Source organism: Paroedura picta, chromosome 8 (genome assembly GCF_049243985.1).
Source record: "Paroedura picta isolate Pp20150507F chromosome 8, Ppicta_v3.0, whole genome shotgun sequence".
Classification (NCBI taxonomy): domain Eukaryota; kingdom Metazoa; phylum Chordata; class Lepidosauria; order Squamata; family Gekkonidae; genus Paroedura; species Paroedura picta.
Window position 1 is genome coordinate 18,854,577 of NC_135376.1, and position 26,968 is coordinate 18,881,544.

At 41.8% G+C, this 26,968-nt stretch overlaps 2 protein-coding genes across 23 annotated transcripts in view; one reads left to right on the plus strand and one right to left on the minus strand.

The window, feature by feature from the left end:
* Positions 1–256: 256 nt before the first annotated feature.
* Positions 257–8,610, plus strand: TRIM59 (tripartite motif containing 59). 17 transcript variants are annotated; one of them, XM_077348545.1, is made up of 6 exons: positions 260–610; positions 950–1,146; positions 2,777–2,843; positions 4,056–4,115; positions 4,350–4,439; positions 5,596–8,610. In XM_077348545.1, exon 6 carries the CDS (start codon positions 5,599–5,601, stop codon positions 6,802–6,804), a length of 1,206 nt encoding a protein of 401 aa, XP_077204660.1. In that variant the 5' UTR covers positions 260–610; positions 950–1,146; positions 2,777–2,843; positions 4,056–4,115; positions 4,350–4,439; positions 5,596–5,598; the 3' UTR covers positions 6,805–8,610. The 17 variants fall into 17 exon arrangements, with proteins under 17 accessions (XP_077204657.1, XP_077204659.1, XP_077204664.1 ...); XM_077348542.1 differs by having other exon boundaries at positions 257–610; positions 4,056–4,760; XM_077348544.1 differs by lacking the exon at positions 4,056–4,115 and having other exon boundaries at positions 257–610; positions 4,350–4,760.
* A 1,153-nt stretch (positions 8,611–9,763) lies between these two features.
* Positions 9,764–26,968, minus strand: part of SMC4 (structural maintenance of chromosomes 4) — a 44,689-nt gene continuing 27,484 nt past the window's right edge. For all 6 annotated transcript variants that reach the window (XM_077348559.1, XM_077348555.1, XM_077348558.1 and 3 more), the window contains 9 exons: positions 24,718–24,870; positions 23,681–23,807; positions 22,167–22,356; positions 21,290–21,434; positions 16,771–16,944; positions 15,106–15,288; positions 14,076–14,308; positions 12,472–12,655; positions 9,764–10,212 (listed from right to left, as the gene is read on the minus strand). In XM_077348559.1, the coding sequence (XP_077204674.1) occupies positions 10,036–10,212; positions 12,472–12,655; positions 14,076–14,308; positions 15,106–15,288; positions 16,771–16,944; positions 21,290–21,434; positions 22,167–22,356; positions 23,681–23,807; positions 24,718–24,870 (1,566 nt within the window). In that variant the 3' untranslated portion in view covers positions 9,764–10,035. The remainder of the gene's footprint in view (positions 10,213–12,471; positions 12,656–14,075; positions 14,309–15,105; positions 15,289–16,770; positions 16,945–21,289; positions 21,435–22,166; positions 22,357–23,680; positions 23,808–24,717; positions 24,871–26,968) is intronic.

A 26,968-nucleotide genomic window follows, 5' to 3' on the forward strand; every position in this document is an offset into this window, starting at 1 on the left:
CTGGGTCACCCCTGACCACCAGTGGGGGATGGGGGTGAGGTTGCAAAATCCAGGCTGGAACTGGAGCCTGAAGAAACAGGGACCTCAGTGGAGGACCGTGCTATAAAGTCCACCCTCCCAGGCATCCATTTGACATGTGATACTGATACTGGATTTCTGGAGTTATTGAAAAACCAACCAAGCCAAGCCATACTGGGTAACCTGTGGGGATCCGGCTTTCACTCTTTCCCTTTTAAAAATGCTTGCAACTAGAGGGAGGAGAGAGCTAGAACTCCTTGAGACGACCCAGAAGGCTGCTGGGTATTCCATTCCTGGCGAAAACGTTAACGGAAGAGTCCGTTGCCTATTCACCAACCCGGAGGCGGGGAAAGGCTGGCCGGCAACCAAGACGACCGTTCGCGGCCGTTTGCCTCGCCCCCCTCCCCCAGCCGTTCCGTTTACTTTTGAACGGAACATCCCGCGGCTCTTGATTGGTCCGAGGCCTCCCGCACATGCGCGGCGCGGGAGCGGCCTTCCTCGTCAACTCTGATTGGAAGGAGTGAGAAGCCGTTGCCGGAGCTGCTTTCAGGAGGCGCCGGGGGAGGGGCGCCCAGCGGGGCGGTTGTCTGAGGTGAGTCTCAGGGATGCGCTGGAGCGGCGGGTCAGGCGGCTGGGCCGCGCGGAGGGCTCCTGTTGCTTTGCTTGCCGCGAAGGGGAGGTAAGGAAGGGCTGGCTAATAAGGGGGCGTCGATTTGCTCAGCCCTGACTGACGGCGGAGCATCCTCTGAGGCAGGAAAGTGAGACCCCCGAAAGCACGACGCCGGCCCTTTTCATGCCTGCCCGCCTCTCTTGCTAGTCTCTGTTGCGAGGCGGGCTTTCCCGGCTCTTCTCCAGTCCATCCATCCTCGGGAGCGTTTCGATTCATAATCTTCTTTATTAGTATTATTTCTTTCCCCCCCTCTCCCGGCAGACTCAGGGCGGCTCGCAGTATGATTAAACTCATAAAAAGAACAACGTGAGGAGGAGGGAAACACCTAGTAGCGCTTTAACCGGAGGCCTCCTTGCTGAGTGCGTGTGGCTGATAAAGGGTATATTCTTACAACTGATTATGCAACGTCGGCCCCACTAATCACCGTGGAAGCGACTGACCGGAGAAGTGGGCCATTGGTATGGATGCTTGTCCTTAACAGGGTTGTTCATGCCTTTTTGTTGTGTGATTAAAATCCTATTCGGCATAAGTTGTTTATTTAGTTATTTGATTCATTTGCAGTCTGCCAAATGCTAAGAGACCGAAACGGGTTGTCTTGATAAGTCTGCAAGGTTTGTCTGAAAAATCTAAAAGGATTAAAACAGCCTCATCTAGAATTTTGTTTTTGTATTTCCCTTCATACTTAGTGTAATGTTTGTTGTCTTATATAGGTAGATTTTACTAGAGATGTTTTGAGCTTTTATTTATTTATTGGATGGATTTGTATACCACCGCTCCCAGCAAGCTGGCTTGCTGCTTTTCTTACATACAGAGCTCAGTTTATTAAAGAGCTCAGTGCATTAAAATACAATTTAAATACGTTTGGCAAAGTTTTGTTGACTTAAGACTTTGTATGTATGTGGTGGTCTCTGCAGCTGAGGAATGTCATTGAGTGCTTGAGAAGAAAGCTTATTCTTTGTGACAGCTGGCACGTGACAAAGGGCACTTGACTTGTGACCAAAAAAGTTTATAAACATTTAAGTTCTAGGATGTTTTCTAACACAACATCTATTGTATGTGTATCACTAACAGTGGAATTAAGATAGATTTAAGTGGATAGCATGTTGGTCTGAAGTAACAAAATATCCTTCATCAATTGCAATGATCGCGAGTTGAATTCCCAATCAGGTTAAAGATTCTGGTAATTACCTTCAAAGCCGTACGCGGTCAGGGCCCAGTATACCTGAGGGATCGCCTCCCTGCCTATGCCCCCAAAAGACCTTTATGCTCCGCCGCCACCAACGGGCTAATGGTCCCTGGCCCAAAAGAAGTTTGCCTGGCCTCGACCAGGGCCAGAGCCTTCTCTGTCCTGGACCCCACCTGGTGGGACAAACTCCCAGAGGAGATCAGGGCCCTGATGGAATTAAAACAGTTCCGCAGGGCCTGCAAAAGAGAGCTCTTCCACCAGGCATTTGGCTGAGGCCAGGCCAACCAACCAACATCTGCAGGGCTCCTGCCCCCACTCCCCCTCCAGAAACCCACTAAGACTCCTGGACCTGTTTGACTGTTATGTTATACTGTTATGTTATACTGTTACATCAATTAATAATATGAATGTTACAGTTATTATATGTAGGGAAACAATAAAATGAAATTTGAGTCCAGTGGTACCGTTTAAGTCCAACAAAAATTTATTCAAGGTGTGAGCTTTTGTGTACATGCACATGAAAGCTCACACCTTAAATAAATCCTTGTTGGTCTAAAAGGTGCCATAGGATTGAAATTTTATTAGAATTAAGAATATATGAACAAAACATCCTCATTTTACCTGCAGGGGGAGATGAGTGGTTAAAAGTAAAACTAAAAGGGGTGGAGTCAGTTTTTCTTGCTATGTAATTACTCTGGAATGGTAAAGTGATGAAAGTTTAGAAGCAAACCTACCTTGTAATACCATTCCATTTCACCCAAGCAAGATCAACCTGTTTGAAAAAATAAGATTTCTCAAAATCTCTCATAGATTAGAAAGCAAGCCCTGCTCCTCATGAATGCTGCTTAAAATACTTTATCATGGCAAATTGAGATTCTTGTCTAATTTATTTTTTCCTCCAGATAAATAGAGATCCTTCATTTGTGTTCATCCTCTGATTGGTTTTATCAGTTTATTGTCTTTTCAGTGGTGAGTATTGGAAGTCTTACTATTTCATTATATTTCTATCAGTTATTTTATGTGAATTTTTTCCTAAGGCTCAGTTACCACTTGTATTTTATTTTTAAAAAAATGCTCAGTTCTCTTGTTTGTGTAGCAGTGTAACTTGAATATCAAGATACTGTATTATGATAGCATAATTACCAAGGTAGGCTGTTTCCTCAAATCTCAGAAATCAAACAAATATATTGTAAATAGTAATTTTAAAAAACATTATAAACATCCTTGAGAAGTTGGCAGAAACCTGGTATGTAGCTGAATTCAATCAAGTATATATCTTGCTTCAAGAAAATAACTGTAGCATCATCAAAATAAAATATTACGCCTAAAGTATTTTGGAACGGTCATATTCATAACTGTAAAATGTAAGGTGGAATCTGAAGATCATTTCTCCCTATGCAAAGGGGGGCAATGTTTATTGATTTCCCCCCTCCCCTGTAGAAGTGTACACTCCTCTTAAAAATTTTTGTCTTTCATAGGCTGGAGCAGGCAGGGAGAGGGGGGAAATTCTGTTTTGTTGACAGAAGTACATTTATGTTAACCTTATATACCTTATGTTGTAGTTAATATCCTACATTTTAAAATCTTACTTTTCTTTAGGGAATGCAGATGGGTGGTGTTTTTAGTATATATAGAAGAGTACAGTAGAATTTTTTACTAGTGAATTTTTATTCCTTCAGCAATGGGCTTGGTTAAATTAAAAGATTTAGTTCATATTCATTCTGTTCATACAGTATTTACCCAAATGCAAGGCTAGTTTCCCCCAGTTCATGGAAATGCTTTAGTCCACTTTGATCAAATGAAAATGGTTTGGGAATGCAAGAGAAACTTTGGCAAGTTTTTCAGTATTTTGCAAGACACAAGTGCTTAAACCATTCTCTGATGCAAAGATTGGAGCGTAGATGGTAGGTCTAGAACTGGGTTTCAGGGCTTGAATAGTAAATTCCCTTTTATTCTGATGCTTAAAAAGATATAGTGGAGCAGGTGATTCGCTATGGTTTTGCAAACCCCAAGACAGACCCAGATTTTCAGAAAAATGTTATACTTATTAACCAATGTATTCTAGGTAGAAAGCAGTATATGGGAAAGGAAAATTTGCCTTTTCCTCTTCCACTTGATGCTTGATTCAGCAGAAAAATAAGAAAGGTAGTTTTACATATTATTTCTTGCTTGTTGCTGTAGGACTTCATTCATTGGTGGATTTTGCCTGGGAGGTCCTCCTCAGGAGCTAGAGGACAAATGGTAGGGTGCTTGGAGAACAAAGACAAAGATTCATAGCATTACAGGGCTAGCTGTGTTCTGTTCTTGACAAGAGACAAGTGCAGCCATTCACTTGTTGGGACAGAAGAAACAAAAATTGGTTTGAGGGTGTTTCCATCTAAAAGTTCCCCACTCCTTACCATCTAACCCAGAAGTATATAATTTTTCCTCCTCCAAATCATTCCTGACTGGGTTTTTTTTTCTTTCTTTAAACAGCAGGTTTTTAACAGTGCAGCCAAGGAATGAATCTCTCTGCTTCTGGTGAAACCCAGAGCATTACTTCTGGCTGAGAAGAAGACAAGAAAAGTAATGAGTTAGAGCCAGGTTTTCTGTTGATGGATGGAAGTCTTTTTCACTTACACAAGGGAGTCTGTGGATTTTCTGTCAAGCTGCAACCCCAGGGTTGCATCCCATACTGTTTTGAGAGTCCTCCCATCTTTCAGGAATGACCTTTTGGATTGTGCTATGAGCTGCAGAAGGGGCATTATGATGGGTGCATGTCACCAGAAACCTAGGAGTCAAGTCAGTACAAGTGTTGAGTTACTTATATGAAAAAATAATAGGGAGTTTCCTGAGGGCAAGTAATTATCTATTTCAATCAGAAAAGAAGAGACTGATTCTCTGTGGGTATGTTTGTACTTTGGATCAGATACTTTAATTATTTAATTTAATGTGGCATACTAGCAGTCCCTCCACTGTATGCGCATTGCTTTTAAAGTTTCAGTTATGTGAAACAAAAATAAAACTGGAAGATACTTATTTTCTTTTGGCATTGCACTGGGATTTGAGCCTTCAACTTTTTTTCAGTTTGGAAACTTTTAGAAGTAGCTTTTAGTTGCAAAAAAATCCTAGCCTTCCGAGACATAGTACTAATCACACATGCTCCAGGTTAAGGAATTATGACTTCTTTAATTCTGTTGTCTGCCACAAAAGCATTTTAGGAACACTCTTCTGTGAGCTTGTTTTCTTCTGACATACATTCACACCTATACAGTGTCATTTTCTCCTGATGTTTTTCTTTTCTTGAGTTGTCTTTCTGTGGTGCCATAGTGCCTGTGACACACAGGAAAGCTGTAAGGAGGTGGCAGCAGAAACCCATTTATTTCATATCAGTAGCTCCCATTCACCTGTCTTTTATACCAAACCATCTATAGAAGTAAAACTGTTACAGCTGGGTAGATGTCAAATCAAGGATATTTAGTTGACCTAAGACCCCCTCGCTTAACATTCCCCCCCCCCCAAAAAAAAGGCATCTCCATGATACTCTTAGGACTAGATTATTAGTTTCCAGACTTTACAATTCATTCTCAATGGTTGCATGAGTTTGAGTAATTATTATGTGCTGTGTCACAATTTCTAATAACCCATTTTTTATTTTTAAAATGTCGAGTATGTGTTGACACATATTTGCTAAAATTCTGGTTTTCTTCAGTGACATATCTTTTTCTTTTTTCCTTTTCAGGAAATGCATCATTTTGAAGAGGAACTTACTTGTTCCATTTGTTATAGTATATATGAAGATCCCCGTGTATTACCCTGTTCACATACATTTTGTAGAAACTGTTTGGAAAGTGTGCTTCAGTTATCAAGCAACTTTTCAATATGGAGACCTTTAAGGCTTCCCCTGAAGTGTCCCAATTGTAGAAGCATTGTTGAAATCCCTCCGTCTGGTACAGATTCTTTGCCTATAAACTTTGCACTAAAGGCCATCATTGAAAAATATCAGCAAGATGACCATCCAGATGTGGCTACCTGTAGTGAACATTATAGGCAGCCACTAAATGTTTACTGTATTTTAGACAAAAAATTAGTGTGCGGACATTGCCTTACAATAGGAAAACATCATGGCCATCCTATAGATGACCTTCAAAGTGCCTACATGAAAGAAAAAGAAACTCCCAGCAAACTACTTGAACAGTTGACTGATAAACACTGGAGCGGAGTATGTTTGCTTATTGAAAATTTGGAGGAGCAGAAAGCTCAGTGTGAAAGTATTGTCCAGGAGGATAAGAAAACTGTGCTGCAGTATTTTAAGAGACTGAATGATGCACTAGACCATAAAAAACAAGCTTTGCTTACAGCACTCGATGATGTGAACACACAGATTGCTGCGGAGTATGAACCACTCATTGAAAGGATGAAGGGAATACGAGAAGAGCAACTTGAATTAATGTCTCTGAATACATCCATTCAAGAAGAACAGTCTCCCCTTCTTTTCCTCGAGAAAGTTGAGGATGTCCGTCAGCGTGTCAAGGCTTTGAAGGAAAAGCCACTACCCAGTATTAAGCCTGTTGAAATCTACCCTCGAATAGGGCAAGTATTAAAAGATGTGTGGACCAAAAGTGAAATTAGTCAAATTAATAAGATTGTCACTCCTCAGATAAAGCTGATTTCCAAAGTATGTCATGGCTGCGAAGAAGAAAACCGTAAGCATAAAGAATTCTGGCCCTTAAACCTTTTAGTGCTCATAATTTCATTAATCGTGGCCATGTTTTTCTTTTTTAATGCACACTTTTCAGTTGTACATGAAGTTGCCTTCCCTTGTGCACTGAATGTCTTGCAAAATGTTTATCGCGACTCAAGTAATAGGTTGCAGGCTGCAGTGGAAGCTGTGTGTCACAGCTGCACTCTGTTTGAATACCTGTGTAAAGTAGTTTCTTCCACCATATGAATATTCTAGTAGCAAGATCTGCTTCATGAAGATCAGGATCAGAAACAACATGAATTGGGTTGAAACACTTTGCAGATTCTTAAAACCTGTTGCTAAAGTGGATATCATAATATAGGAAATAGTAGCTGAGGATAGATTGCATCAACAACTGGGTTACAATTTCTACACAGAGGCACCAACAACAATGGTTTGTATTGGGGTGAATGTTCGATTAAGAATTAAGTTGATTCCTCAGTTTCGTTGGTGTTAGAATACACATACAGGCCGCTACCTCTTCCAGCAAAGCTTAAATGGAGAAAATAGACATGTAAAGGCAGGCACTTCCATTCTCTTGAAACTAGTTTTTATAAGCGATACATGTTGCCAAGCGTCATTCCACAAATAAGAGTCTGGAATTAAAATTCTAGCAGTCTAGTGTATATTTAAATATCCTATAACCCTTTACTAAGTTCCATAGGTACCCATTTTGGTGCTTAGTGTAGGAAGGACCAAAAAATTGCAAAATGCATTAAAAAAAATCTTAACCACTAAAAATAGGACAATAGATTTTAAATCTTGATTTAGGGGCAAGGAAGTATTTGGTTTTTGACAAGGCAACTTTTGTTAAATTTAAACATTAGAATTATTGTATGGTGCATTTTAATAATTGCTTTAAGCATATTTACAGAAGTCTTGAAGAATTGTGATCGCTTGAGACTGGCGGATTGTTTTGTTTGAAAGTTTTCAGTGTTTACTGTATGTTTTGGTGTAAGTTACCCAACCTGGGGCTATTGTTGTAGGCACTTAAGATGTTTACCAATATACATACCATATAGCTTTACTTGCATACTCCAGAATTGTAACTGTCTTTACTATGGAGTAAATCACTCAACTTCCATGGACCTTAACTTCTGCATGCTATAGACTTGAGCCTGATCTTTGCAACAGCTCTGTGGGCAAATAGCTTTCTGTCAGTAGAAATTTGAACCTGTCACTTTTAACAAGCACTAGGAAAATATTTCCAAATATGTTAGAAGTGCTCACTTTACTAAGCTTTGCAGGTTATGTTTTTGGATTGGGGAGCAATAACTAGCAGCAAAGGGAGATGATAAAGATTTGCCTCTAACCATAAGGGATGTGTCTCTAAGCCAGTTACTCTTTTGACTCTTAGCATGACAGTTGACCCAAAGTTTTTATTGCGGGAAGCTTCATGAGGCTTGTCCTCTTTGAACTCATGAACACTGTATTCAGTCACTGCTGACTAGCTGTGCATTATATGTGCTGAAATTGCCATTGCTACTATAGGTATGACTTACTAGGGCTACCACTCCTGTACAACTTCATTTTGTATCAGATCTCATGTACTTCCATTTTTTTGGTCTACAGAGGACACCAGGAAGTATCTAGTCTAGCTGTCAAATAAAGCAGATCATGCTAAGTTTTAAATAGAAATTCAGTATCTGATCTCTTTCCCTGATTCCCCACTCTTATTATTGACCTCCACCCAGCTGTTGTGAAATCTAAACTTGGGCAGACAGTTTAAGTATGCTGAAACCTGTATACTGAGCAGCTTGCTAGTTTACAACATCCTCCATATTGGGATTGCAGTTGGCCACCATACAGTACCTTGAGTGGCTAAGGTCCTTTCTGTAAGCCCTTCAGGATTTGTTCCCCTTTAGTCATGCACTTGGCTTCATCGCATTACATTTGAAAAATTTATAAGTTATTTTTGTAAAACTTGAAATGTTTTTAAATCTTAACCTGTTTCAAGAACTCAGAATTTGTAATTTATCTACTAAGTATTTTAATAAACTTTCATTTTACCTAGCTTTTGGGGGATAGTGTTATTTTTCTTGATCCTAAAAGTGACCCATTGATTGTGTTTAATAATTGATATGCTGGAAAATTATTTAACACATATAATAATTGTATATTATTTTTGAAGTACCTGGAACACTGCTTCCTCTTTGGCAGTGGTCCCCAACTTTTTTATCACCAGGGACCGGTCAACGCTTGAAAATTTTACTGAGGACTGGGGGGGGGGGGAGGACACGTCTCTGCTAAGGGACGTCGCTGCTGCCTGAGGCCCTGATCCACTTCCTGCCACCCACTGGGGAGCGCTGCCAGCAGCAGCTGCCCAGTACCATGCCAAGGGGGAGCCCCAGCCATGGCGGCTGCTGGAGAGCACCAAAGGTGAGCTGGCGGAAGAGTGGCAGGGCAGCCCCTGAGGCAGCAGCCAAGGAGGAGCCACAGACCAGCACTGGTCCCCCAAGTAATGCCCCTGACCATTCCGTTAAGATATGCAGCAACAGGAAGTGATTTTGTGTACTGGACAAGATTTCACTGAAACCAGATTGGATCTATTCTTAGGCAGTAGAAGGGCAACTTCTCAAATTTAAAAATCAGCAGGAAGAAATATGAGAGGTAAATCAAGCACAACAGCAATTTAAGAGGTGAACAGGATTTTCAAGATGTAACCTTTCCAGAGTTACCAAGTCTGCTTCTTTGATATCCAGGAAGAAGTACATATACCAATATTTAGATCTTTTACTCTTAGCTTTTGGAGAGCAAATAAGTATAAGAACTCTTATAGATCAAATAAGCATTTTTGAGCAATATAACAGCAGTTGTGATGACAAGCTGGGAAGCCATTAACCATCACAAATTCTTTAATGAAGCAGACTAAGGTAACACCCACAGAGGGCACTAGGAAGCAGTTAAATGCTATTATTGCACTCTCCTCCATACTTTTCTCACCACCCAATAGAATAAGATCCCTGCTTGCGGGAGGCAGGCACACTCTTTAAAATGTATTAACCCACTATATGATTGACAAATTACAGACTGGAGACCATTCAAGATACCTTTACATTCCTCTGCTGTAGGATATGCGCTGTTGCAATTTCCCCCGCTATGGCAATGTAAAAAGATAAAGAATAAGAGCTGGCCAAAAGAGCCAAGACCCCAGACGATAAGAAGCTCATATGTAGTTCATTTTATTACACGTATAAAACATAAAATATACCACCCACATCCCCAAGTAAATCATCTACTTATATACTGAACTGTGATTGTTAAACCAAAGACTATTCGTCCAGTTGTACTTTAAGCAATAAATCAGTGGTGAAGGATGTATCTTTTACAGAACAGCATATTTTGTACAAGATATACAAATTTTAAAAGGCAATGGTGGAAGTTGCGTAGATGTTTGCTTGAAAAATCTACTTGTTAAAATAGAAGTAGTTTTCACTTTCACAAGCAGCCAACAGAACCAAGTTCAGCAAGTCCTTTCAGTGCAATCACTTTAGGATTTGTTGCAACACTTTTTGTTGTGTTGTAAGTCTTGTAGATGCCTATTAATCTATCAGCAATCTCAAACATGTTGTTCCGTAGAGAAATAATGATGAATTGTGCATTTTTTGTTTGTTCCTGGAAGTTGAAATATATTTTGTATTAGTACTGTTGAGGGACAAAAACCTCTTCTAGCTTAGAAGTATTTATTGTATTTATATACTACCCTACTCAAAGGCTCAGGGTGGTTTACATCAAACAAGAACAATACAAATCACTCATCACTCAGTTTATAATAATACATTCAATATAATAATACAAGAAAGGGCAGAGCTCTCATCTGGCTTCTCTATACCGGGAAGAATGGGGAGAGCTGAGCTGTCTTGTCTAAACTGTCTTCACCCCAGCCTTGTAGATAAAAGCAAACTAGGGGCTAGGAAAAGTTCTAGTGGAATCAGTCTAGGAGACTGCTGATTTAATTAACATAAAGCGTTAAATATCAGCTTTTCAGTGGATAAAAATGGAAGGAATCCCAGCAATAGTATGCTGCCACTCCACACTGGCTTGTGCAAATACAAAAAAATATAAACAATCCAGTTAAAACATCGTAAAATACAGACTAAAACCTGCTAATAATAATCAAGCCAAGTATCACTACAGATGGTCCAGTTTGTTGTTTGTGCTGAAGTTTTGTGAGGGGAGCCCCAAGATGTTCCTGGCCTCATACACCTGGCAGAAGAGCTCTGTCTTGTAGGCCTTGTGGAACTGAAACAACCCTGTCATGGCCAGGGACCAGCAACCTGTTGGTATTGGAGGAATGAAGCATCATTCGAGGGACAGAAGCAGACAGGCACGAAAATGAATGTTAAGAAGTGTATCATAGTGATGCTGGGACCTGCATGGATAAACACCATGTTTGATGGGGTTATAATCTTTAAACAGCCCGTGGCGCCACGGGCGCCACGGACTATATAATTCGTTAAGCCCCCTAGAGGTGGGCTTTGTCCGTGATGAGGAAGGGTCTGGGTTGGACCCTTCCTCACGACAGACAATCGGATTGGTCCCTCCGATTCCCAGGCTGAGCAGCGCAGCGCGGCTCGCAGTTGCTCCCGGACTGACGCGGTGAGAGGCGCGAAGCGCCTCTCGCCGTGTCAGACCGCCGCCCGAGGGAACCCCCAGCAGTCGCGCGAAGCGCGGCTGCTGGGGGTTCCCTCCCTGCCAGTCTGACGCTGCGGGAGGCGCGAAGCGCCTCGCGCAGCGTCAGATCGCCGCCCTAGGGAATCCCCAGCAGTCGCGCGAAGCACGGCTGCTGGGGATTCCCTCCCTGCCGGTCTCCCCTTTCAAAACCCCTTTTTATAAAGGGGCTTTGAAACTAGTAATAATAATAATAGGAGAAATGAGAGAAAAAGCAGCTGAATCTAACTCAGTGAATGCCTCAAATATTAAATTCTTAGGAAACATCACTATATTCCATAGTATCATGATTTCTAATGTCCTGTTTGTCAACATGTGTAAATTCTAGACTATGCATCTATCATGAAAGCTGGGAAAATAAAATAACCAGTATTGCAATGCTTTTATATTATCCGTTGTGTTGTATGTAGGCTAATATGGATAACTTTTGTTGTCCTATTCAAATGTGACACAGTAGAAAGGGAAAACGTTTAATGATTTGAAGCATTTTCCCCCAGGGAAGAGCAATACCTTTAGGCTTTTTTCCATGGTGTTTATTTTTTAATGGCAAATTATAAGACATTTATAAAATTATTTCCATTCCATGCAGAGTGAATGACATTTTCCTCTTTCACCTAACACTTTCACCTACTATAGCTGTCAGAAGATTCATGACAAGCAAAAGAAAATAATCACCTTCTGCATAATAATTTATGGGGTTTATTTTTAAGAGGAAGGCATGCCTATTTGGTTTAGACAGTTCTAAAAGAGGTGAAGACAATTCCATGATCTATCAGCTTTTAGTCATAAAATCTACATGGGGTCCTGGAAGACTCAGAGTGGGCAAAGAGTTTTCTTGCCCTGCTTACACAGAAAGCTGCCTCATGCCAATATCAAATGCCAATATCAAAGGAATGGCACCACCTATTCAGACTAGCAATGGCTCTCCATGGTCTCAGATAGGGTCTTTCACGTCACCTGCTGCCTGTTCCCTTTAACTGAAGATATCAAGGACTGAACCTGGGACCTTCTGCGTGCACCAAAAATCCTTCTACTAATCCAAAAGGTGGGGTACAAATATTCCAATCGATTAACTCTACTTATTGGAATGGTAAGGTAGAGTAAGACCCATCCCAAATTTCAGATCTTTTCTTATGCAAAACTAGCACTAGATTAATATCAATGCACCAGAAGAGATAACCCAGGCTAAAACACAATACTTACATATATGTAAAATGCTACAATGGACACATTTTTAAAGTCAAGGGCTGCATCAATTTCATCCATAAAATACAAAGGAGTTGGCTTATAATGATGAAGAGCAAAAACCAAAGCCAGTGAGCTAAGTGTCTTCTCTCCACCAGACAAATTAAATATTTTCTTCCAGCTTTTCTTTGGTGGCCGAACACTGACAAAAGACAAGAGAATATTCATGAAGTTAATTGCTTCACTTTATTAATAATGGCAACAGAAGCCGCATTTAATCTTTACAACCACTGTCTATCTTTAGTTTTTTTTATCCTGTTCTTCCTCAAACTAACTCTGGGCTGTCATCCACAGCTTATATCCTACAACAACCCAGTAAGGCTTCATGCCAGAGGCAGGACTTAAACCTGTATCTCCTAGATTGTAATCTATCATTCCACAACACTGCAGTATCATGCCAGACTTGCCCCCTACCCAAGACCACTGAGACAAACAGGCTTTCAACTGGTGACAAAAGCCACCCACATCTTTTGTAGGTTATTAGGGGATACTGAGTTTGGGGTTTTCTGGTTTCCTCTTTGATAAAGCTGCTACTTCAGCACTATTGTTTTGTTCTTTTTTGCAATAGGCTGTGACATTTATGGAGACCAGAAACAGACAGGAGAAACTCTCCCTTACAACAGTGGTCCCCAACCTTTCTGAGGCTGGGGACCGGCAGGGCATCGGACCATGCCCGCGCATCGGGCTGCGCCCGCACAGGCCGCGCATGCGTGATGCGCAGCCCGGCCCTGATTCCCTCTCCCCACCCTCCCGCAGTAAGAAGCTTCCCGGGCCGCAAGCTTGCGGCCTGGGAAGTTTTTTACTGCGGGGGGGGGGGAGGGAGCCGCGGCTCGGCGCCATGGCCTTCGTGGCCCGGCACCGGGCCGCAGCCCGCAGGTTGGGGACCACTGCCTTACAAGACAAACATTTAATGGTTAAAATAATTATTCTTTCTGACCCCTGCAGCCAGGGGGATAAGGAAGTAGGCAGTACTGCAGGTATGTGGGGCCTAGACCACGGATGGCCTTGAAGGTCAGCACCAATACCTTGAGCTTGACCTGGGCTGCAACTGGCAACCAATGCAGCTGCCTCAGCACTGGCTGGATATGGGCCCTCCAAGGTGTCCCTGTGAGGAACCCTAACAGCTGCATTCTGCACCAGCTGCAATTTTCGGGTCAAGGACAAGGGAAGGCCCACGTAGAATGAGTTGCAGAAGCTCTATAATAGTTACATAGCAAGAGCCAAGGAATTCTAGACTTGATTCAGATGATTGCACTACATGAGTTCTCACTTTAATTACAGCTGAACATAAGCAGCTGTCTCTGATCTACTGTATGGCCCCTTCCAACTCTGATTCTATGATTCTGATTCAACAAGCCTGCTCATAAGAAGGCAGTGCCCAAGTGTTGCACAGCTATACAAGGACACTGTAGTAAAATGCCTCCCTTTGATCTGTAATTAATAGCAACATGCAGCATGGTTCTTCTGTGAAAGTGTAATGACTGTACCATATAGTGGTCATAAAAGACCAGCCCTTTAAAGTGACTTCAGCTTAAGGTGAGAAAGTCACAGGCAACACCCACCTGAACATGATTCCTTCCGAGAAAGGATCCAGACTGTCTACAAGCTCAAGCTCTGCATCTCCTCCCAAAGTAAGCATCTGGTAGTTTTCTTTCAATTTATTGGTTATTACATTAAATCCTGCCATAAACTCATTAAGTCTTTGTTTCCTAAGGTCTTCATAAGCTTGTCTAAATTTGTCTCTCTCACTGGTAATTTCATCCAGCTCGGCAACACGTTTCAAATATAACTCTTCCTGGAAATGTAAAAAACAAAACAAGGAACTGAGCATGTACATAAAAACTGTTACTCACTGGATACTTTATTTAAATATTTCTACAACACCTTTATCATCACATGATTTATACAAGAAATATTCATATAAACAGACTTTCACAAATACAACCTCAAAGTTGCAGTCTAAAGCCAGCACATTTCTAAATTGTGCCGCTGTTTCCTATTAACTGAATGATTGTTATGTTTTGTTGTCAATTGTTAAAAGTAGTTTAATGTACATTCCATTTAATCGGCTCTATGTAGAACACCCCAAAGTCATCAAAGTAAGGGGTGGTATATAAATTCAATGAATAAATGAATTAATGAATAATCTACTGCCTCACAGAAACTTTCTTCAAAGAAGGAACTCTACAGTGTCAAGTAAAGGTATCCCCTGTGCAAGTACCGAGTCATGTCTGACCCTTGGGGTGACGCCCTCTAGCGTTTTCATGGCAGACTCAATACGGGGTGGTTTGCCATTCCCTTCCCCAGTCATTACCGTTTACCCCCCAGCAAGCTGGGTACTCATTTTACCAACCTCGGAAGGATGGAAGGCGGAGTCAACCTTGAGCTGGCTGCTGGGATCGAACTCCCAACCTCATGGACAGACAGCTTCAGACAGCATTTCTGCCACTTACCACTCTGCACCACAAGAGGCTCACAGTGTCAAGTAGAAAATGTAAATATAATGAACCAACAGAGGGGTAAGGCTGGACCCAATCTTGCTACAAATCTGTATTTGTTTTTAAATGTGCTATAACCATTGTAGACACTTACCTTTTTATTAAATTCAGCAATGGCACCTAAATTCGGTTTCATTTCATGACACTGGGCTTCCAAAAGAGCTATTTGACTAGTTATGATATTTGGTTCTTTAATTGCCTCAAGTTCTTCTTGACTGAGCACTGGAAGTTCTTCTACTTGTTTATCTTCCACAGAATGCAGTGAGATTTTTGATATCTAAAAAACATTTTAAACAGTGACTGCGTGGATCCTGTCCCTATATGCATAACTATAATGTTGGGTGATGATATGTGAGCAGTTCTAGGCTATACGGGAACAGAACAAATTAGGATTTACAATGAAATACTATGCAGCTGAAAATCAATGGGTTTAGAGTAATTTAACTCTGCATAAGGTTGCACTGTTCATTATTCTGACTCAGGATGTACAAATTTGATCAAGCAACTTGTAAGTTATCACCCCAGAAATAAGATTAGAAAAGGGTGACCAAGATGTAATAAAACTCTTGATAATATGGAAATTGTTTTAGCTTTGGAAGTTGTGAACTCCTGCAAACTTTAACAAATATGCAACACAGTTTCCCCTGCCCTGAGGACCCATTCTTGAAACTCCAAAACACAAGCAATAATATCACAACGTGATTGGTGCAGACCCTGATGAAGACTGAGAGAAACTTTATACTGAAGCAGACAACTGGTCCTACTAGTTCTGTCTGGCCGTTCAGGGTTCCAGGCAAGAAAAGATTCTTCCCAAAGCCTAAGATCCTTTAACCAAAGGTGACAGGAACTGAACTTTAAAGCCTTGTCTTTCAAAGCATCAGCTCAGCAACTGAGCTCCAGTTTCTCCAGACTTTAGAAAGTGGAAGACTGATATATGCCAGATGGGTAACTTCCATCTTCTTGCTAGAACCAACCTCTCTTGCATGATAGAGCAATACAGGCTTGAAGATAAGACAGGACAAAAGATTCGCAACTGTTGGCTGATTCAAAGCTCATCTGTTCATGACAAAGTCAAATAAGTCTAAAAATAAAGTTTTCCTGGTCTAATGCAGCATGATTGATATGTCTGCCACTTCCAAGTCTAGATTCATGTTTCTTAGAAGTATGGATATTTGTGTTGTTGAACAAAACAGAGGGAGTCACCTAACAATATGCAAAAGGACATTTTGGGAGTTGTCAGTCAAGACAGAGGGATAAAGCAGTCTTCCCAGAAGTAGCCAAACTTCTTAAGCAGCTGTCATCTAGTATTCCTCAAGAGAACAGCCACACTAATTATTGTTCACCATAAGTGTACTCATGTGCTTGTTACTTTTCTTTGAATGCAGAAAAGAAAAACCACCAAATTCACAACAAAACAAATTGTTTAACTGAGAACTCATAAAATAGGAAGCATGGCATAACACAAAAAAGACTTCGGAAAAGTAAGACAGAACAGACTATTCAGGTGGCTGAACAATATTATTTCAGGATTTGTGTAGAATTAATGCTTCCAAATGCGATACTGCTGAGTCAGGCCCTGGCCTCTTTAAAACAAGCCTTAGAGGATTTTGTTGGTGTGTAATCACATACACATGAAATCAGGTATTACAGCTGAACTACACAAATATGACAGTACTGGGGGAAACAGTTATCAAGCCTTCCTAAAAGAAAGATTTAGCTTATTTTTTAAAACACTCATATACAATAAAGTGTTCATTACCTCCTTTTGCCAATACTTAATCTTTGATTGATGCTCAGCAACATGACTATCCAGTTGTTCAATTTTAAGCCTGATACTTAAAGCTTCATTTTGAAGTGAATGCTCTTCTTCCTGGATAGCTTTAATCTCCTGAAGAACAGATCTATGATCCTGCTGAACCTCTGGTAAGGAATCCTAAAAAAAGATCATGTTAACTGAGGCTTTACTCACATGTGACCAGAGGTGGCTTGATTCTAGTGTTTCCTTTAAGCATTTAATTCCAAATACAAAAAATATATGCATACACTGCATGTAACCATAGTTATTAATTGAAATTAAATAAGCAGAAAAGTTTGAAAGTCAGTCTTAAGCAGAACTATGCCAGTAAAAAACTCAAAAAATCTTCAGTGGCATGATCACATTCTGTCCAATAACGTACAGGAACATGTGATATTAAGCAGAGAAATTATTCTTAAACTATATATATGACTTGTCTAGCAGTCACAGTGTACAAAACCTGCACAGAATAATACAAGCTTCTTAGTCTAACCCTTACAGCCTTCAAGGACAAAGTTATAGAAGTTCCCCCTTAGGGTAGAATAATCCCTGACTTACAAGACCAGGATGACTGACAGTTGAGTTGCAGAAGTCTGGCATCTGTTGTTACCATAAGCACTTGTGGCTCACATAACAGAATTCCAATCTGAAATCTCACTAAGCTAGTCAAGAGTGAAAGCCCTTGCCATGGATGATCACCCTTCTCTTTTTGGCTATGATAATGTTATGGTAAGGTTAAAGCAGTGGTCCCCAACCTGCGGGCCGCGGCCCGGCGCCGGGCCGCAAAGGCCATGGCGCCGGGCCGCGGCTCCCTCTCCCCGCCCCGCCCCGCAATAAAAAACTTCCCAGGCCGCAAGCTTGCGGCCCGGGAAGCTACTTACTGCGGGAGGGCGGGGAGAGGGAATCAGGGCCGGGCCCGATCCACGGGTGCGGCCTGCGGGCGCGGCCGGGCGCGGCTCGCGGGCGCGGCCCGATCCGCGGGTGCGGCCCGCGGGCACGGCCCGCGGGTGCGGCCGGGCGCAGCCCGATCCGCGGGCGCGGCCGGGCGCGGCTCGTGGGCGTGGCCCGCGCGGTCCCTGTGGGCGCGGCCCGATGCCCTGCCGGTCCCCAGCCTAATAAAGGTTGGGGACCACTGGGTTAAAGGACCCCCTTGAAAAACCATGGCAGGCATGGTATCAAACAGGTAGGATGGAATACTAAAGTTAAGAGAAGTTTTGATAGCCTGTGAAATCAACAACAGAGGTCTGGATTCTCATTCTGCAACCCAAAAGGCTTCATTTCAGCAGCCTCGGTAAATATGACCACGTGCTGCATTTAGTGTTATTGGGAGCTATGTGACTTCTCCTTGTTGGTTAGGAACTTGTGCTCTTGAAGAGAAGCAGTTCTGTATACTTGTTTCCCTGTGCCAGGGCCTAATCAGCAAGATGGTCATAACTCATTTTAACTGCAAGTCTACATACACGACTAGTCTCGGCTTAGACTACACTTTGGATAATGTGGCAAGCCCAAATGATAGTATGCTGTACTGATAGCACATCCTGCAATATGCACATCTCGGGAACTTTTGGCAGCGGCCTAACTAGGGGATACAAATCACTGGAGGTCATGATCTTCTCAATGGAGACTGCTGACAGGATGGTTGCTGGGGTTTCCGTCTTAATATGACGTGGAATCCGTTGATCCTCTGTAAAAGGAAGGCTCTCACCTCTCCAACGTTCTGGAATTGGAGTGAGACTATCTATCCTGCTGCTATGGAATGGACAGCATCAACCTGGAACAACCATTAGACAGTATCAGCCGTCAGTGAGCACTTGGGTGTGCTTTTGTCTACCAGGACAAGAACTGAACTCCCTGGAATTTCAGACAGTACTGAACTCCCTGGAATTTCAGACCACCTTCTCTATCCACTGATATGTTACCAAGGCTCCAGACAGAAGGAAATTCCTGCAACCAGACCACAATTCTAATGGGCAACATCTGCTCTAAAGCACAAACAATGTTTTCCTCTCCATCTACTAGGAGGTAGGTTCAGAAGATTGTTCAGAACTCTCTTTAGATGGGAATGAACTGGAATGTCTGCCAGAAGTCTGCAGCTTTAAGTTTAAAAATTCCTAGAGGTCTTGAAAGGCCAAATATATCTGGATATACGTCTATGTGACTGGGATCCACTGGCTACTAGCGACAGAGGAAACAAATGTTCAGTTCCTCCTGCTCTGAAGGGTATGGCTGACTGTGGAATGGAAGACACTTGCACTTGATTTTCCATCAGCCACAACCATCTGATCTAACTATTTCCCAGAGAACCACTGCAATAAATGAACAGCAAAGACTTAACTAGCACTTAAAATTAAACTAGCACTCTGCTGCCCTCTTGAGGTGAGCTATATGGATGCTCAGAATAAAAAGAACTAAAGGACACAGAAAAAGGAACTCAGAGGAATGCCAATCTTGAGAGTGTTTATGTAGTGTGTAGAGAGGGGATGTTAGAAGCCCATAGCTTCCATAGCTCTTATGGAAGGGGTGGAGAGGGCTGCTAGCCTCCCCTCCTCCAATAACTAAGCAATAAGCCTCCATCATTACAATCAGGAAAACATTTCCCCAAATCTTGAGAATGAGGAGAGGGCATGCCTGCTTATAGCATCCATAGGCACCAGCAACAAATACCCTGCTTCCCAAGTAATTGCTGCTTAAGGCCTCCTTAATTCCAAGTCCCAAGCATAACTGATGATAGACCGTATTTATCATTGTTGCATTCAGAATGGTGGGAGGGGTGTCAGTTGTGCAGAACCATGTGGCTGCCCCCACACCCGTTTCTCAAATGTTCCAGATTACAACGAAAAAAGTGGAGGTGAAACACAGACTATTATTAGTTAAATTTCTATACCAACCTCCCAATATGCCTCAGTGCCACTAAGGCTGGCTCAGTGCACTTACAAGCAACGTCATATGCAAAAAGAACTTCTTCCTTCTTACATAATTTGTCTTCTTTCAAATTCAGAGACTGCAGGCAAAGGCCATGCCATCTTGTTGAAACAGAGCACACCAGAAGGAATCTACAGTGGTTCACCAGGGAGACAAGAGAAAGTCTGCCTCTGGGAAAACACCTCCTAGTCCAAACCCTGGCCAATTCCTTCTTCTGTAAAGAACCTACCTCCTAGTAGATGGAGAGGAAAGTATTGTTTGTGACAAACAATATAGTGTTTCCTGCAAGGACTTAAGAATCTGCTGGCAAGCTTTTAGAACTCACACACTGACCGAGACCTAAAGACTGAGGGACAAACTAGCATTTGGTCCAGAGGTACTATCTGCTTAACCATGCCAAGATGCATGGTTATGACTTTTCCTACAGGCAACTGTATTTGAACCCTTGTAACAAATTACTGTATGCTGTAGCTTGCTCAGAGACTACTGCTACACATTTTGAGCAAGCAGGTACAGTATAAGCCTAGGATTATTGATGAAAAGGGCACTGCCACTGGAACTCCTGCACTATGGAAGAGCTCCTCTAACATAAGAAGAAAAAGAGTTTATTTATTTTATTTATCATACTTATATACCGCCCTCCCCGGAGGCTCAGGACGGTTTACATCAAGGAACAATACATAAAACAGTCTATAAAAACATGTGAATAACCTTATACTAATAACTAATAATTGTAACCCGATAACAGTACAACAGCACAATATAACAGTATAACAATACAGCAGTACAAACAGGTCCAGGGCTTATTGATGGAATTCTGAGGGGGGGGCGGGGGGGGAGCAGGGGCCCTTTGGTCACTGTTGATTACGTCTGGATGACAGTTGGTTCTTATATGCCGCTTTTCTCTACCCGAAGGAGACTCAAGGCGGTTTACAGTCACCTTCCCTTTCCTTTCCCCACAACAGAGACCCTGTGAGGTAGGTGAGGCTGAGAAAGCCCTGATATTACTTCTCGGTCAGAACAGCTCTATCAGTGGTGTGGTGAGCCCAAGGTCACCCAGCTGGCTGCATGTGGGGGTGTGCAGAATCTAACCCAGATCGCCAGATTAGAAGTCCACACTCCTAACCACACCAAACTGGCTCTCAACTAAACCTCATAGACCTGAGCCTGGATCACAGGGAATATTGTTTCTCTGTATGCATGAAAATATTTATATTATGGGCTATGGTAAATGAACTGGAGCTTCATTTTCACTCAAAAGGAACACTACTTCAAACGACTTTGGTTTTAAGTGGACTGCATGGTATCCTGTATTCTCTTCATAAAGTGTTTAAAAAAAACAACTAATGTTGGAAACTTGCCAGCAAATTCATAAGTACTTTCAGTACACTAATCTTATAAATCACAAGTGCATTTAGTTTATATATGTGTGTGTGTGTGTGTTCTGAGCCTTCGGAGAGGGCGGTATATAAATCTAAATAAATAAATGAATGAATGAATGAATAAATAAATCTCTTAAGCCACATTCCATTTGAAGAACAGAAGCCAGTAACATACATACTTCAGCTTTTTTGCAGTTATTCATAACTTCAGCAGCTCTATCCTCCAGTGTACTCAGCTGATCCATTAAGTCTTGTATTTCCTTTTTATTCTGTTCAATTTCCTTCTCAACGGAAAGGACAGCTTCCTCGGATTTTTTCAGGTTTCTAAACACAGTGCATATAATGAAGCTGAAATTATTTTATACCCCGCCTTTTTCCACAATAGGGCCCCAAAGTTGCTTGCATTGTTTGTTTTTTTAGTTTATCCTCCAAGCAATCCTGTGTGGTAGGTTAGGTTGAGAGTATGCGACTAACCCCAAGGTCATCCAGCAAGCCTCCACAGCCGCATGGAGATTCAAGACTGGGTCTCCCTAACTTCTGCTGAAAGGAACTGAAAAATGTGCCAGCCATATGCATGAGCACATCCATATTTGATATGTCTGACTTGGGGATTGATTGAATATGTCTGACTTTTGATTGAATTGGGGATTGATTGATTGGGGATTGATTGAATATGATAAAGTATTGGAAACACAGGAACTTTCTGGAGAAGGCAGAAGCTTTGTCTAGATTCTTACCATATAAATTATTACCATATATTCTCCATGATTTTCTTCCTTAGTGGATTTCCTATCACCCTATTCCCAGTCCCATGTATATATTATTTTAAATACACCTTGCATATTCAATCTGTTTTAGTACACTTAATTATTCCAACTTGAATCTTCATTAAGAAAACACAAAAAACCTCACATCAAACCATAGGAAGAAATGGTTATAACTTTGTTCCAAAGCCATAAATTCTGGTAATCATTTTGTTTTACAATATGACGTGTAGTACCAATTTATGCTCTTATGATGTTGGCAGAGTAAAGAATGTAAAACAGTTTAGCATACCTGTCTGCTGTCTTGATTGCCACCTGAGCTTTAGTAACAGAAGAAGCACACTGATCTAGTTCCTTATTTATCTTATCAAGATTATCTTGCTGAGCTTTCAGTTTCTTATTACTGATTTCAATTATGAGATTATGTAGTCTCTTAACTTCTGTTTCCAATTTACCAGCCTTTGCCGCAACTCTATCATAATCTGTGAAAAACAGCAACAGTAAAGATAGAGGGAAGGATACACTCAAGTTGTGACAGGTTCAAAGAACAAATTAACTAAGGGAAGAACTAGCCAGGGACTTTGCTCAACTCCAGAACTGGAAAGGTAGCAGTGCTGCAGTGCTGTGGAAAGGAGTCTCATGGGTGCCCTCAGATTTAAATCCTGTGGGAGCTGAGGTGTCCTCCTAGTAGGCTGATAAGTGCACATTCAGGATGCCCAGCAACCAGTATGGAAAAAAGTTTGGTGGTGGAAGTTTGGTGGAAGTGTGAGGAGCAACCATTTTGTTCCAGTGAAGTACTGGAACCAAGTACTGCACTGTTCTACTCAAACTAGAGTACAGAGATGTACTGAGGGACTGAGAATGTGAAGAACTCCAAGAGTCAGCATAATCTGAAGAGTTTTGCACTCAAGTACCATCCTTTAGGGCAGGGGTAGTCAAACTGCAGCAGGGGCTCATGGGAATGGTAGTCTATGGACATCTGGTGGGCCGCAGTTTGACTGCCCCTGCTTTAGCATCAGTAAAGATGATAGATTTTGCAAGATCTGCTGTGCAGTTTTACACATTTACAATCATCAAAGTCCACTGAAATCAATAGGCAACTCTGTTGAGAATTACACTGATAGGTGGGTATCTTTTTAAAAAACAAATAACCCCCAAACAAAACATTACAACTTGAAGATTCAGTCAGAATGCTAAATATTCCCACAAACCAAAGCCACTAACCTGAAACAAGTTTTAGAATTTGGACAATAATTTTTGAAAAGCAGCAGTTTACAACACATTAATAATTTTTCAAGTATTACTTTGAAATAAAGCTGAGATGGAATGCACATCAAGTTGCAGAATTTATATTCTGCATTCAAGAAATATATGTGCTTCTCAGTCACCAAAAGAAAAAACCCAAACTGTGCTTGATGTGGCACATATTTTTCTAGAACCTTTACCAAAGGCAAATGTCATAAACAAGTAAAACAGAAGGACAGTGCTAGAAAGCAAAGAGGTTTACTTATATTGCTTTCATGGGAAGGCTGAAGGCAACAGATAGTGAGTTAATTTATGCCTTCAGCAAAACATTTATCCACAATGGAATACAATAAAAGCACCAGTGGTTAATTTAAATTACTGCTCCACAAAACTAGAATCCTTTTACCCAAACTAATTGGAAGCTATGCCCAAAATTATTTTTTTTACAAACTGATTATCTGTTTTAACTATGCAAAGCCTTCATATTTTAGACTGCTCCATCAGACATTGAGCCAACATTAATTATGAATTCATCCAATTTCATAGGTGAAGTTAGCCTACCTTCTTTGTAGCTGTTACATTTCTTCTCCAGTTCTTTCTGCTTAATTTTATCTGGAGCAGCAGCAATTACATTGGCTTCAAGCTCTTTAACCTGGACTTTTAAGTGAGCCTCTTGTTCTGATAAACTCTGAATAGTACAAACAGGCTTGTTAGTTGTCTGCCTAGAATATCAGATTTTTTTAAAAGCTGAACTATCACTCAGAAGCAGAAAAAACCTGGCAAATCCCAAGTGCTGCAGCAGCATTCCACTACAGCAGAGAAGCCTTTTAACCCCCATCCTTCCAGCAGCGATCTACTGAAAAGCCTTCTTCCCAAGGTCAGAGAATTTTCTGAAGGAGTGCTACATGAAGTGTGAGAGCTGCTACTGCCCTTTGCATCTTTCAACTATACACAAGCTGAGAGGACTTCCAACCTGGAAATAGACTGCCTCCGAAATCTGTGCATGGGACAACTTCCTGAAATGATCATTGTTACTGAAAGAACACCCTTCAAAGCTAGGTTCTTAAATGCATTGTGTGTAAACTCCTTTCCTTCCTTTAATGCTATGACTCTTTTGGCCATAACCTTAAGCCTAATCACACAGAGAAGGGGGGGGGGGCTCACTCCAGTCACAAAACTATTTTAATTTTAAAATTGGTTGCTAAAAGGTAGGATTGCTAGTGATCTGGTGGTACACAGGTCCTTATCTTGTCAAAGAAAAGAAAGGCTGTGATTAATATTTGTGAGCTCATTCTTCTCAAATATTGGGGAAATCCATCTCTGTCTCTCCTCATTGAATTTGGGACATTAAGTAACTAGATGAGCCAAGTATGAAGTCTTAATATCCTATTAAGATCATTTGCTTTTTAAACAATTCTCAGGTTGTATACCATCATTCTCAAGAGTTGTTTTCTATATTTCAAAGTAAACCTAAAACAGTTTTACGTGGTTGTTTCACCGTACATTTCTGCAAAGCAACTGGACAATCTAGAGTTCACCTTCTTATTCTTTCAATGCAAAAAAAAAAATTTAAACCCTTCAGTCTTAGGTAAAATTACCTGAATACTTGCAGAGTACTTTTCCAATGTGTTCCTCATTTCTCTGACACTCTGGCACAACTTTGCTACTGTTTCCTCAAGTTGCACTCTTTGTTCTTGACAGTGTGTAGCTTTTTGGGAACCATTTTGCAGCTGAGATTCCATTTTACAGATCTGTAAAATAAAGCTGTATTTGTAAGCTATAGACTAATGTCTATAACACATGCAAATATAAACAATGCAATTCAGCAAAACCCGTTCCAGCACCGAAATTTTCAAGATGAAAAACAATACTTTAGTGAAATAGGAGATATGAAAAGCAATTTCTGTTTGGAAAAGAAAGAACTAAGCTGAAAAGAAATGTTTAGAGAAGCCATTGTGCTAGAAACCTTTGCTTGTAAGATTAGTTTAGGAACAAACAAACCTAGGAGGTCATTTGGTAGACAAGAGTATTCTGAGCTGTATATTTTTTTAGAACAAAAATCATCAGAACAGCAGTATTAAAAAACACAACCTATATCAATGTCCCCCTAGACTGTGAGACTGAATCAAAAACTCCCATTCTAGAGGAAAGCCAAGACATTTAGGTGAAAGCAAAAGTCTAACATTTTAAGCCTTCCTGTATTTTATCCATTGTAACAGTGTGTTGGCACCGCCTCTTACTAACAAGCTGGTAACCACTGTATGACACCATACCTATACAAGAATTTCAACTTAAGAAATTTCTACCTGGTGCAATTGGTCATATGGTTGCCTATTTGCAAGTCCAAGAAAGCTGAACAGATGTTCCATAATGTACGCAAAAACAACAGCTGGATCAAGGCAGATTGGCTATTCTCAGCAGTGTTTGACGTTGTTGATCACAAGTCGATGTTGCTTACCACCATGCTGGAACGGGAATTAGGGGGACAGCCTTGCAATGGATGGTCTCTTTTCTTCAGAGCCGGACACGGAGTTGCAGTGGGGGAAGAGTTGTCTGGCTCCTTTGTGCTCCCCTGTGGTGTGCCGCAGGGGGCAATACTCTCCCCCACGCTTTTCAACATCTTTATGTGCCCTCTGGCACAGCTGGTCTGGGGTTTTGGACTGGGTTGTCACCGGTATGCAGATGACACCCAGATCTAAATCCTGATGGATGGCCGGCTAGACTCACCCCCCCCCCCCAAAAAAAAAAACATTCACAAGATGTTTGGAAGTTGTGTCTGGATGGCTCAGAAAGTTGCCTGAAACTCAACCCCTTCAAAACATAGGTCCTGTGGCTGGGTAGGTGACAGGAACAGGAAGCACGCCTCCCATGCCTAGATGGGGTGCAGCTTAGGGCCAAGTGGTGTTTTTCCATTTCATAGAATTATAGAATAACAGAGTTGGAAGGGACATCATGAGTCATCTAGTCCAACCCCCCCACACTATGCAGGACACTCACAACCCTATTGCTCATCCACTGTAACCTTCCATCCCCTTAAGCCTTCACAGAATCAGCCTGTCAGATGGCTATCCGGCCTCTGTCTTGCGACAGGCTAGGCTCCTAGCACCCTACCAGTCCTCGGACCAACTGGCCACGGTGATCCATACAAGAGTCACTTCCAGATTAGACTTCTGTAACTTGCTCTACATAGGCCTTCCCTTGTCTATGTACTGGAAATTGCAACTGATGACAAATTCAGCCGCTAGGGTCCTCTCGAGGTCATCATGGAGGTCCCATTGTCCAGCCTATGCTGAGGCAGCTGCACTGGTTGCCGATCAGCTTTCAGATCAGGTTCAAGGTCTTGGTTCTTATCTTTAAGGCCATCTGCGGCCTGGGCCCCACTTATCTGAGGGATCGCTTGTCCCCTTATGCTCCTTGCAGGGCTCTTTGCTCTGCGGGTAGAAAACTTCTGGCTCTCTCTGGGAGGCATGCCTGACTTTGACCAGGGCCAGGGCCTTCTCAGTCCTGGCCCCGACTTGGTGGAATGAGCTCCCAGAAGAGCTAAGGGCCCAGATGGAACTGTCAGTGTTCCCGTGGGGCCTGTAAAACAAAGCTCTTCTGCCAGGTGTTTGGTTGAGGCTGGGCTAGGAAGTGCAGCTCCCTCCCTGTACAGGCCTGCTGGGCCAGACATTATCTGAAGTTGCCCCCCCTGGACAGCTGTTGTGAATGGGCGTCAGTGGGTGGGATTGAGAGATATTCCTCTGATTGAGATTTTGCCGCCGTCTTGGGTAGTTTGAGGTTGCATTGTTTTATGTTTTTTTTTTATTTTTATGTATGCCACCATGAGCCGGGAGTAGTGGTTAATAAAAA